General features: G+C 43.0%; 1 protein-coding gene across 1 annotated transcript in view; it reads left to right on the top strand.

The window, feature by feature from the left end:
- Positions 1–13,705, top strand: part of LOC135217916 (uncharacterized) — a gene marked incomplete in the record, with an annotated part of 536,838 nt that overhangs the window by 504,010 nt on the left and 19,123 nt on the right. Inside the window, 2 exon segments of the mRNA XM_064254001.1 lie at positions 9,199–9,318; positions 9,521–9,633. Coding sequence (XP_064110071.1) covers positions 9,199–9,318; positions 9,521–9,633 — 233 coding nt within the window.

The following is a 13,705-nucleotide window of genomic DNA, read 5'->3' on the forward strand; positions in this document are numbered from 1 at the left end:
ATTTCATCATTATGTCTGAAAGATCCTGTTTTATATGGGGTCATTATTATTAGAAGCATCCAGTACCCTGGGACTTAAGGAATTAAAACACACACTTTCTTTCACTCTCGCTCAGAAACATCCAGTCCCCTGGGACTTAAGTAAAAACACACTCTCTCTCTCTCTCTTTATTTATATAGTATATTTTTCTGCCCTAACACTACATGCTCCTGGCTATACATATATAACATCTGATTAGCAAAATATGAACTTTTTACTGCCGCCATTACTATTAGTGCCTTGGCTGCACAACCACTAAAATTATACCCATTCCCAAACTTCTGACCTATTTGGTACAGAATCAGGTAGTAATGCATCATATAACAAATTAAAGCCAGAAAGAATGCAGTATGGTGTAATAACCCCATTGTTCATACGAGGACAAACCTTTGGTCTTAACATTAGGATAATTTTTAGTGCCCAGCTGGATCCGGTTAAGAAACAGATGAAATCAAGGAATCTTGGGATATCTGGCAATGGATGCGTAGCTCAGGTGAGGAGTGGTCAAGGACCATGCCGCTACGCCAGTCTTTCTTTGACCGCCTGGGCGAGAGTTATGTTAACCTCTCTTGGCCTTTTCCCGGTTCATTGCCCGTTTCGCTTGTGTTTAGTATGTGTGTGTGTGTTTGGCTAATATTATGGCTTCTCTGGCTCCTTCTCAGTGTATGTACCCTGGAGTTCCAGGTTTTCCGTGTTCTCGTTTTTTGGCTTTGGCAGCGACTGACCCTCACTTAACGTGCAGTAGGTGTCGTTCTAATTTTTGTGCTATAACGAATCCTTGCACGGAATGTCAGGCATAGCCTAAAGAGCAGTGGAAGTCGTTTTATGGTAAGGGAGAACATCGGAGGGTTTCGACTCTTCCTACTTGGGAGAGTTTTTCGCCTCTTCCCGATGTTTCGTCTCCTGCAGTAGTCAACCCCCATAGTAGTGTTGTTCCTGTGTCTCCTTCCTTTTCTTCCATTGATTCGTCACTGGAAGTATTGGGAGGCCACCAGGATGATGTTTGTAATGTAGGCCATTCTTCCTCTGGAATTAATTTGATTCCCGAGAAGGGCGAGGCTTTTTCATCAATCTCTTTTCTTCCAGAGTTGGAGGCATCCAAAATGGCGGCGATTTGGAAGACACTCGGGCTTGGGGGTTCCTCGTCCTTGGAGGGGTTGCTAGCGCATTTTGTGGAGGCTCGCACCCCCCTCCCCGGACTGGCCAGGCCATCCCCCTCCTCCCGGCCTCGTCTTTGTGGGTAGCCGAGGTCGGCCATCTTGTATTGCTTCGCCAGTGTCTGCTGCCGCTTCTTCGAGTCGGAGAGATGCCGTGGCGTCACCCCCGTTGATGACATCACGGGATCCGTCTTTGTGTATTCCTCCGCCAGTGGCGTCTTATTCCCCCTCGCACTGAGGGGAAACTGTGACGTCACTCCCATCAATGACGTTTCTCCCAGTCGTCTCCTCTGATCTGCCTCTCTCAGCCATGACATCATCCCTGCCACCAAGTTTGCTACATCTCCCTTCCTTGTCATCGGAGCCTTCTCTGGCACATCAGTCTGAGGTTATATACCAGGCAGTCTCAGAGGTTGGACTCTGTTTTGGATGCCAAGTTGACTGCCTTATCAGTTGGGAGGACTGGTAGGAAACGTGTTGCTTTGTCCCCGCCTCCTGAGAAGAGTTTGCATAAGAAACCAGTGCTGTCTTCCTCTCCCTCTTCCCCCCTTTACGCCCCGTCAGTGTATCAAGTGTTGGAAGGCTAAGGACTTTGCCCTTTCTTCGCCTATGAGGGAGGAACAACATGGACGAGTTCCCGAGTGTGCTGGTGTTTCTGGCAGTGTTAGTGTTCCTTCCCGTGTGCAATCGGCAGGGGATGCTTCGATTCACGGGCGTGTTACACCCCCACCCGCCCCGTCCGTGATCATCGCCAGCGTGTTGCAACCTCCCCTGCCTGTGCACATGATGTAAGTGCCCCTTCTTCTCTAAGGCCTATTCGTTGCCGTAAGGATCTCAAGGTGCCTGTCAAGAGGTCAAAGGTAGTGAGTGCAGAGTTGGTGCAGCAGGAGTATTTGCCTGCCTCTCTCACTGTTGCTTCCAAGAGTTTGACTCTGGGGATTCTCTTTCGATCTCGAGTGTTCGGGATTCCTCCTCATCTCATGTTCGTATGTCCGCCATGCTCGTGGCCATCCATGGACATGTTAAAGAGTCATCTGTTGGGGTAAGCGATGTTCCTAGTGTTATAGTGGGTGCGTCTCGGAAGCTGACGCATGGACCCAGCCCAGACAGGTTAGTTGGGGTTTCGGGCTGTTTGGCTGCTAACCCTTCCATTAATTTTAGTGGGAAGGTGCCTTAGAGGAGCCTGTACATCCTTCTCGTCTTCGGTTTCCGTTGTTGATCTCATTCGTGGGTTTAACAATTTGGAAAGTAGGACTCAGGCTCGGTCGTCTTACACTCCTCTTGCTTGGAAGCCTTAGTGGGAGCTACTCAGGACCCCAAATCATCTCTTCTCCTTTGTCGGGGCACATTCAGTCGGTCTTGCAGAAGGTTAATGCCTCTGTTTCGGACCGGGACGGTTCGGTTTGCTCTAGGGGCTCTACCAAGCTACTACCCCTGCCTCTCATGAGACAGGAAGTACTATGCTACGAGCTCTGCTTTTTTGTTGTCGCGCCAATTTAACCTAGACGTCATTCGCCTGAAGCTGGGATTGACTTTGGAGCAGGTGAGGTCAGTGGCTCCGTACTTGTCTCCGCAAGATGCCTCAGTATTGGAATCTACAGCGGCCTCCATGTTGCAGGCGGTTTCTTGGCTGGACTTCTGGTCTGTGGTTATTGCCAAGATAGCTTCCGAGAGGTCCCCAGAAGGGTTGGTGAGTGCATCCTCGCTTGCCAGTCTGTTGCAGTCCGGGGGCAAGGCGTTTTCACATATGGCTCACCTCAGTGCTAATTTATGGGCTAACCTTCTTCTGATTAGAAGGGACACGGCTTTGTCTAGGATGGAGAGATCGCTCAACACCGAGTCCTTGCTGGCATTGAGGAACGGAGATCTGATGGAGTCCCAATATTTGTTTCCTCGGACAGAGCTCGAGAATGCAATAGACCGGCGCCAGGCTGACACCAAAGACAGACTGGTGCACCAGGCCATGTCTAAGTCGGGGTCTCATCCTGGGAGACGTCCGGCTCCTCCTCCTCCCCCTGTCCAGCAGCAGTCAAGGAGATAGTCGCCTGGTGGGCCGTCGAGGACTTCAAGTTCGGCAGGACCTTCCCGTTTGACTCAGCCTAAGTCGGAAGATCAACGCCCCTTTCGCTTTTGTTCCTTTAAGCCAAGAAGGGGCCCAAGGGCCAGAGGTAAAGAGGGCCGTCAGTAGGTTAGGCGCTTCTCCCTCTCCTGCGCCATAGGTGGGGGGTTGCCTGGCAGGCCATTGGGCCAAGTGGCAGAGTTATGGGGCGGAGAAGTGGGTGGTAGATGTCCTTCGGGTGGGATACCTACTGCCATTTGACTTCTCTCCTCCTCTGTCAGACAAGGTGCAGCTCAGGAAGGCATAACTTCCAGATTCTCTGAAGTTCTTGGCTCTTTGAGAGGAAGTGCAGAAAATGCTGGACAAGGATGCGATAGAGGAAGTGGTGCATCCGTCCCCAGGGTTTTACAGTCACATCTTGGTGCCCAACGCGTTGGGAGGATGGAGGCCTGTGATCAACTTATCCACCTTGAATCACTTCATCAGGAAGACACTGTTCAAGATGGAGACCCCGCGCTCAGTGTTGGCAGCTGTGAGGGAAGGCGACTTCATGCTGTCGATAGACTTAAGGGACGCATACTTCCAAATCCCTCTTCATCCGACGTCCAGGAAGTTCCTTTGCTTCTCTCTTGGGGACAAGGTCTTTGAGTTCAAAGTCTTGTGCTTTGTGCTGACGACAGCCCCTCAAGTGTTCACAAGGGTCTTCTCTCTCATATCAAGTTGGGCCCATGCTCAGGGGATCCGTTTGCTGAGGTACCTCGATGATTGGTTAGTCTTGGCTGTTTCCAGGGAAAAGCTGTTGCAGGAACAGGGATTGTCTACTTCGGTTCTGTCTGGAACTGGGCATATTAGTCAACCAGGAAAAGTCGAACCTCGTACCCAGTCAAAGGATTCTCTATCTGGGCATGGTCATCAATACAACAGTGGCAAAGTTTTCCCGTCGGATTGGAGAAGTTGCGGGTAGTGGCACGCAACTTCCTGTCAGAATCATATCAGTCAGCTCATCAGTGGCAGGTTCTTCTGGAGTGTCTTCCCTGAAGAAGCTGGTCCCTCATGGGCTTCTTCATCTTCGGTCTCTGCAATGGAGACTGGGAGAGTTCTGGTCCCCGGCAGGGGACTCTCCCCTGCTAATGGTTCTTTTGTCTCTGGAAGTGAGAGAAGACCTTCGGTGGTGGTTGGACAACTAGAATCTTTCGAAGGGTTTCCCTCTGCGTTCTCTTCCACCGGACTTCCTTCTGTTCTTCACCTCCCTTGCAGGTTGAGGGCTCATTTAGGCGGCCTCATCGCTTCAGGCGTTTGGAGTTTGGAGGACAAGCAGCAACATATCAATGTCTTGGAGTTGAAGGCAGCCTTCCTGGGTCTGAAGGAGTTTCAGTGGAAGGTAGAAGGTCATTCTGTCATTCTCATGTCGGACAACACCACAGTGGTAGCATATGTGAACAAACAGGGAGGCCTCGTTTCACATCAACTTCATACCTTGGCCGTCGAGCTTCACCAGCGGGCAGTCAGCAATTCGGTAGAGCTCTCAGCCAGGTATATCCCAGGAAAACGGAATGTGGTCACAGACAAACACAGTCGCCGGGATCAGAGTGGTCCCTTCATCAAGTGGTGGCAGACAAGCTTTTCCAGATTTGGGGGAGACCCATGCTGGACCTTTTGGCGACTTGCTTCAACAGGAAGCTGCAGTTGTTCTGTTCAGTGGTTCCAGATCCTTTAGCATTGGCAGAGGACGCATTCCAACATCCCTGGGACAACCTGGAGGTGTATGCCTTCCCTCCGTTTTGTTTGATCCGTCAGGTTCTGAACAGGCTAATGAGTTCACAGGGTCTCAGGATGACTTTGGTAGCCCCTCTGTGGTCTCAGGTGGAATGGTTCCCAGATCTGCTGTCGTTGTTGTCAGAGGTTCCGAGGGAGATTCCCCCTTGGCGACATCTCCTGTGTCAGCCCCATGCGGAAAGGTTCCACCAGTCAGAAGAATCCCTGTCTCTTCACGGTTGGAGGCTATCAAGTATCTCCGAGCGAGAGGCTTTTCTCAGAGAACAGCTGGGTATATGTCCAGCAGTCTTAGAAAGTTGACCTCCACGGTTTACCTAGGCAAATGGGCGATCTACTGTGATTGGTGTCGTAAACGGGGTTTTTCTCCACTTACAACCTCTATTCAGCGAATAGCAGACTTTTTAACCTTCCTCTTAGAAAATTTGTCATTTTTCAAATGGGTCAGACAGATTTGACCCATGGATAGTTATTGAATAACCCACAGAGCCCAGTCCTAGAATTTGAAAAATAAAAAGTTTTGATGTAGGAAAAACCTGTTTTTGGTAGTCTCTGTTGAGTCTTCAAAAGAGTTAGCCTCCATGGTGTGCCAGCACTCTCCATGGTGACTAGACTAATAACAAAGAAAAATCTTTTAGCCTGGTCTTGTAGCTGGGTATTGTGTTGTAATGATAAACACTATGACACATGATAAAGTATGATGGACTAGAAGACATGATGGCATTTTCTCTCATCTTCAGCGAGGCTGAGCCCAGGTTTTCCCATGTCAAAATCTGGTAAAGGTGACTAATGTACATCAGCCATCATGTTTGTGACCAGGCCGGTCCCATGCCTTTTCTTCAGGGAAGCGGGAGGATTTTGCGGAATCAACAGTGACTACCAAAAATGTTTTTCCTACACAAAACCTGATTTTTTATAGTATAGTCAATTTCTTCATAAAGGAACTTTATGAAGAAATTGACTGGTGACAAAAGGCTTAAATTCTCAAAATTTTAATCCACAAGTTTTGGAAGCAAAAAACTAGAAACTAAACAAGAACTTAAGTTTTTAGGGGTGAAGGTCTGTAATGGCTTACCTAAGTATGCTAGGTATGGTTGCGGTATTGTTGCACCTTCCCCAGCGATAGTCAGGATACCCACCCGTTAGGAAGACCCCCTGGTTTTCCGCTGTAGCGCCTATGGGGTCAGGGCTAACCATACAACCTACTGATACATAGTATACAAATTTGTTCGAGCTCATGGCATTAATGTTTTAAGAATATGTACAGTGGGCCCCCTGTATTCGTTCTTAAGATTTGTGGACTCCACTATTTGCAGGTTTCTCCATGGACCACATCTACCCATTCACATGGAAATTCACTTATTTGCATTATTTTTAATGAAAAATATTAGCTAATTACTGTATTTTCATATCACTTTCTTGAATAAATGCACTTTTCTAATGAAACTATTAAAATATTCATGTATAAGCATTTTTAGAGGATTTTTCTTGTCTGAACTAACAAAAGAAGGGTTTTAAGTATTGGTAGATTTAAGCTATTTGCAAGTGGGGGGGGGGGTTGTCTGGTATGCTTCCTCCGCAAAAATACGGTGGTCCACTACAGTATACTGTCTCTGATGACCACCCTGTACATTTGGAGACCTCTTCAAAAGAGACATTTCTGAAGAAGGCCAATGATGTAACTTTCCTAATACTATCAGGCCACCTAGGAAAGGGTTGTCCTAATACTATCAGACAACGTAGAAAAGGGGGATTAGGTTTGCCTTTTTAATGAGGGACACTAAAATTATTCGTAACCCTTGTAGAGCGAGTGCGAGTGGTTTATTCGTGCTAGGGTGTGGGAAAATTGGACCTCTAGGTAAACCTTAAGTTCTTGAACTGGGCATAATGTTTTGTCAGCTAAATTGAGTTTTCATATAAAAATAGATTTCCTTCTTAAAGGATCCTCATTCTTGGCCTAGAATGATGGGCCAGGGGACAAAAATAATTGATTATATCAGCAGGTTATATAATATACTGTCCCCGTCTAAGAGAGCCCACTCGTAGAGCAAAAGCCCACAGAAGGGAGGGCTCCGTTAATGCTGCCTTGTATGCCATGATTATTGTAACTGCAAGATGTTTATTTTCAAAAAGGTATATAAGAAAATTTACAAGTGTTTCTATAGAAATCTTGACTGGGTTCTCATTATGAATATAATCTAACCATATCTTCCATACGGACTGGTATTGCTGGATAGATGATGTCTGTAATTGTTGCACTACGTACCTACCAATATTGGGTGAGTAGTTTTCACAGGATCTGTTTGCCTATCATCTTATGTAGGCTATTGTAGGCATCATTATCTAAAAGGATCATCTAAATTGATAATAAATAGTGGAACATTTCATTACCTAAACTTCAAGAAAACCAACAACTTCTGAAAATTTTGCACTTTTCACAATTAACAAACATGGGACCATAAGAAAGCACCGACCATGTGCTCGAAAAAAAAGGCCAGTTTTCGACTTTCATACCAGAAGTAAACACTTGTCCCACAGTTTAAACTAACAATTTTTAACTGGAGCTTAAAAATAAGCACTTACGTTTCAAGTTTAGATGTTTCCATGATGAAATTAACATTGAATCAATGCAATCTTTACTGAAGAGCACTGTCTTGAAGTCTTCACTCTGTGATGACTAGGAGAGTAATGGTTTATTGTATTTTAACCGTCCCAGTTGCAAACATGATGGCCGATGCACATGCGCATTAGTCACTTCTTCCAGGTTTTGACATAGGAAAAACTGGGCTCAGCCTTGCTGAAGAAGAGAAAATGCCCTCTTGTCTTTTAACTCCATTATATTTTATCACATGTCATAGTTTATCATTTCAACACAATACCCAGCTACAAGACCAGGCTAAAAGATATTTCTTTGGTATTAGTCTAATCACCATGAGAGTGCTGGCACACCATGGAGGGTAACTCCTTTGAGGACAAAAACAAGAGGCTACACATTAAAAAATCCTCATGATCAAATATATTTTATGTGATTTGAGTTTTTAATATATTTAATATATTAAGTACAAACTCTTCACACCAGTCTTATATGAGTTTAGAACGTTAATTCTAGTACTGTGATTACATCTTACTAATGACTGATAACATTACAATTGCCAAGGGTTATACTTTGTAAACACTAGTATAATAAGCCAGTTTTATAAGTTTCTAAATACATTTTCTGTAGTTTTTTGTTGCATTGTATGGTTTTTAACATCATATGGTGTTTAACATGTACCAGAATCTTCTACATTAGGTTGATTTATTTTTTTTTTACTCTTGCATATTATACTGCTGATTATATTTTGTAATGGTTTAATTTTTGCCTTGTTAATAGTATAATTTCATCTAGAGTACTCATTAGAGAGTGTTTTACCCAGCACACTGTAAGTACGTAGTACTAAAGGTACTTGGCAATCTCCTGCACCCTGACTAATCTTTTCATGTATTCTTTTTGGTCTCCTAGTTAGCAATCCAGTTTCCTGAATTGATATGATTGACCTGGTAACGGTGATGCTAGATATTTTAAATCAAACTACTGTATCATCTTGTGTGTATGACTGAGCCTGATAATGGTGATCCTTAAAATTAAACTCGTATCATTATGCTCTTATTTTCACCCCTAGTTTCCATTACCTACTAACCTGGCTGTTCTTAGACATGCCTATAATAGATAAGATTAAGCATGCAACATAGCGCTCAGCAATAAATAAGCAGAGTAAAGAATTGTAGATTTATTTGATATTGATAATAAAGCAAGTGAATATATGGTGGTGATATGCTGTGTGTATGATAGAATTTTCAATATTTTTTGGTGCGGCAGTTTTGGAAATATTAGTACGTACATATTGTTGTCAGCTTGAATGCCTGCATCCAATTATAAAAGTGAAATAACTGAAACCTTTTGCAGTATACATTACTTTCAAGATATGGAGTGCTGATGTCACTTAGTTATCAGATCCTTTATTACATCAGTTTACGTACTTAATCACTTTGACAGTGGAAAGTGTTTAATGTTTGTATGTGGACTGAACACTGTTGATATTGGTACATATTATTGATAATTTTTTATAGTGTTTACCTGACAACCAGCTAAATTATAAATAACGAAAATACCCTGAAAAATTCTTGCAGGCAGTAGAACTCGTATATCGCCTGCAGCATCGTATAGTACGCTGCCACATCCCCGTCTTCCTGGGATCGCATGGCAGCATCTTTCCATGCTGTATCAAGTTGCACCTATACACACTCCTTGTAGGTTCACTAAATGTACTTGCTTGTCTCCAGAATTAATGTAGCATTCTCACAATCTAGAAGTATGCATGCAGCTGTAGTAACCACTATAAATATAGATATGTAACAGCATGTGCAGTGAAAGTACTTTTATAGTGATTGTTATTGTTCAGTTTTTATTTACAGAGCAGTCTCATTAAACCTTATATTTTACTATCAATAGGTATCAATGGCGTGTATATATTGTCATCACACCACCACGATGGAATAATTCGGTATCGTCGTCATAAAGAAACTTCTGCACAACCTTTAATTACTGTGCCACAGTATGACAAAGTAAGTGATACCAGGAAATTGATTAGAGGGTTGTAATTAATTGGAATTTTTCTCATTGTATATATGTATTTATAATTCTATGAGGGAGTGAGTGCTATTCTGAATATTCACGGGAAAGGACATTAAGTTTTATTTTACTGCTTTCTAAGTTGTGTTTTTAGTGATAATTTATTATTTTTAATTAAGAAACAATCATAAAAACATGAGTTTCGATTTAGCACATTATGTATAGGCCTAAAATGCAAGGAAAAACAAAAGTGTGTTAATTGTAGAGAGAATGATAACAGAACATGTACTGAAAAGAAGTAAATTTTTGCTGGCTGCCTCCCTAACATCCTTCCCATATTGTGGTTCTTGGGAACAAGCAAGCATATCAACTTGCCAAGTCATCGGTCACCTCTCCCGAACCCAGAAGATGCCTACTACCATATAGGGATGCACATATATCTTTTAGTAGATCAGAAAATTAAAAAGCTTTGGCAGTCCCTTTAGGGAAATATTCCAATGAATCAAAAAGTGTGCAGTATTATGCCATCAGTCTCTCCTTGGTCATATCCCTGTATGCCAAGGAGACAAGCAAGGAGACAAGAAATGGTGTTGCACAGGCTAAGAATTGAACATAAAAGACTCACTTATGGGTTCTTGATGTACGGTAAAAATCCTCCATGCTGCAATGACTGCACTGTGTCTTGACTTTAAAGTGAGACATTTACTTGTCGAAGTCCTAGTCTTGGGAATCTAAGACACAGGTTCCTCTCCTGAAGGATGTACAGAGATGGACATTTTATCTTTGCAATGATTCTTGGGGAGGATTGTAATTAAGAACAGCTACTAAACATCTTTGTTAGGAAGGCAGACCTCCTCAACAAAATTTAGATCCTATACTTATATATATGTGTATAGTATATCTAGGTACTATTTAGAGATTATATACATATAGTACAGGCACTCCCCAGTTATCGGCAGATGCAGTTATTGGCGATCCAGTTTAAAATCGGTGATTTATGGCCATAATGCGTCGAGTTCCAGTTATCGGTGGCATAAGGTGCCGATAATGGAGTTTTGGTGCCATAACATACCTAACGGGTGCCATCAACTGGTTATCAGCGCCATTAACTGGATATCGGTGCCATAAATGCCATAAATCACTAAGTTTTGGTTTATGGCATTTTTTTTGCAGGACAAAGGCTGATTATTTATGGTCTTTCTATGCCAGTCTAGACCCGCAAATTTTCTCACTCGTCAATCCATCTCCTTCTCTTCCTTCCCCCTGCTTTGTTTGCAATCTCTGGGGACCCATTCTGTTATTTGTTTTGTTCATCTATTACCTGACATTCTCATTATATGTACTGCCCATGTCCATTTCTTTTTCTTGTTGTGTGTTGTTAGAACATCCTCTACTTTAGTTTGCTCTCTTATCCATTATATCTGTATATATAATATATATATATATATATATGATATATATATATAGTATTATATATATATATATAAAAATATAATAAATACATACATTACATTACATACATACATACATACATTACATACATACATATTAAACATAACATAACATTACATACATACAACAATAACATTTACAGGCAGTCCCCGGGTTTTACGACGGTGTCGGCTTACGAACCATTCCGAGGTAGACGTTGTCAATAGACGTTATTTCCAGGGTGGTTACGACCGCCTACAAATGAGCTCATCTGGGAGAGTGAAAATATGACACCCAAAAATACAAAATAATCAATATTTGAAGGTTTTTTTTTATGAAAAATGCCATAAGAATGCAGTTGAAGCTTGGTGCACAGCAGGGGTGGGGGGGGACCAGGGGGCGATTTCCACTGGGCGCACGTCCTCGCCCAAAGAAAATAGATTTTTCCTACGTCAAAATCCCTTTTCTGGGCTCGGCCGTGTCGGTCCGTGAAATTGTACCAGAGAAAACACCAAGCTACATCCTTCTAAAATGAAATAGTACAAGGGTAATTTGAATTGATTAGGATTAAAGAAACTAATAAACAGTTTACAATTGAAAAAATATAATTTATTACCTATAACATTCACCATATAGCAATAACATGTGGAAACAAATTACTCACATAAAATATAATTACCACATAATTTGTATAAATCTAATATAATACTCAAATTCTAATAACAAATACATTTGCTGAGGTAGGTAGAATGTTAATGAGGCTGGCATAAAGGAAAAGATTCATATGACACAAGGACGCTATATTTGATGTTGTAGCAGGGGACACTGGTCTCCCTACTGCTATGGTATGATATTTAAGATCCTCCAAAGACTTAAGGTAATGCTTTTTGAAAACCGAGGGCGACTTCCAACCAGTATACCTCTTCAGATCATCAAATTTCATATATTTGAAGAAATTTATAGAAGTTGCTATAGCCCGAATGTCATGCACCTTGGGAAATGACCCTGGGCTGGCTTTCTTGATAAAATACAAAATTTGTTGTCTAATACCCTTTAGAGATATGGTACCACCACCGTTTCTAATGAAGAGCGGGCCTTCGGAATAGGTAGATGTTTTAGATAAATAGTCCTTAAGAGTTGTAACAGGACATAAAGATGGATCCTGCGGAAAGCGGAACAATCTTTCCATGGGGACCCACCTTACCAAGAGTCCTCATTCTTAGCCAGAAATTCTTTATTTGGCGAAAGCAACACGTCACCTGAGGAAAGGAATTCTATATGCCCTTGGTCCCTAGATAATGATGACAACTCCGATATCCTGGCACCTGAAGCCAGACTTAATAAAAACAGTGTCTTACGCAAAAGGGTTTGGTAATCACATTTGAAGTTGTCTGTTTTGGAAGCTAAACTGAGAACATCGTTAAGAAACCATGACACTGACGACGGCCTGTGAACGGGCCGCAGATGTGCACATGCTCCTTGGAATTGAGGTGAAATAAGACTCAGGTTAGATTTATACCAAACCGAGAAGAAAAATCTTTTTCAGAGCTGACTTAAAGGATGGACTTAAGAAAAATCTATTTCTGGGCGATTGGCTCGGTGTCGCCAGCGAAATACCTTTAATCTATTATTTCAGGGTAAATGTATAACTACCAGATAAATAAAAGAAAAAGGTCATATCTGACTCGCTCACCCTCTAGGGGGGGGGTCGGGTATGAACACTAGGCGAGTGAGACCCACTACCACGACCAAATCCAATAAAATCGACACTCCAGAGCCGTCCCACAGTGAGCACTCGTACTACTACTCTCCATCCCATGCTGCCGACTGCTGCGCCTCTGGTGGCCATCCTTTCAGTTCGCGCAACGCCGAGCTGAGCCAGAAAATGGTGTTATTGTGGCGCTGCCAAGCCTTGTTCGAATAAAGTCCTGAAGAAGGTTATAGCCACGTTCAATTGTCATTTTTACTTTGATATTTGATTCCTTGAGAAATGTAGACAATTTCTTAACTGCTGAATCATACTGGCGAAGTGTAGATTCTCTTTTGGTTCTGACTCCAAGAACAAAAATGTTCTGTGGATCAATGTCCCTACTCTCCTACCTGCAAACTTCATGAAATCCATAAAGTTAGGGTTTTGTGAAGACCTGAGGAATCGAACACAGTCCTCATTTGAACTTGTTGCGACAACCTCAAGTCCGGGAGAGGGTGAGGACAAAGACCTAGCTCCAGGAGAAGGGGAAACCAATTGCTCTTGGGCCAGTGTGGAGCTATGAGAGACCACCTTCAGGAGAAGTGTTCACTGGACCTGGGAATAGATAAATACTTCCTCCACTGGTTCCAATCTATACTCAGAGCGTCCGTAGCGTATGCCAGAGGGTCCAGATTTGGGATACTTAACAAGGCAGCTTGTGGTTTGCCTCTGTAGCGAACACATCTACTTCCAGACCCGGTACTCTCCTGCAAACTCTCTTGAAGGATTCCTGGTCCAGTGACCATTCTGACTCCAGGGGGACTGAGCGGGATAGTGCGTCTGCTACTACATTGTGGACTCCTGCCAGATGGGTAGCCGATAGATGCCAGGTGTTCTTGGCTGCTAGAGAAAAAAATTTGCTTATCATCACGTGGTTCACATGA

Source organism: Macrobrachium nipponense, chromosome 9, assembly GCF_015104395.2.
Source record: "Macrobrachium nipponense isolate FS-2020 chromosome 9, ASM1510439v2, whole genome shotgun sequence".
In the NCBI taxonomy this organism is placed as follows: Eukaryota; Metazoa; Arthropoda; class Malacostraca; order Decapoda; family Palaemonidae; genus Macrobrachium; species Macrobrachium nipponense.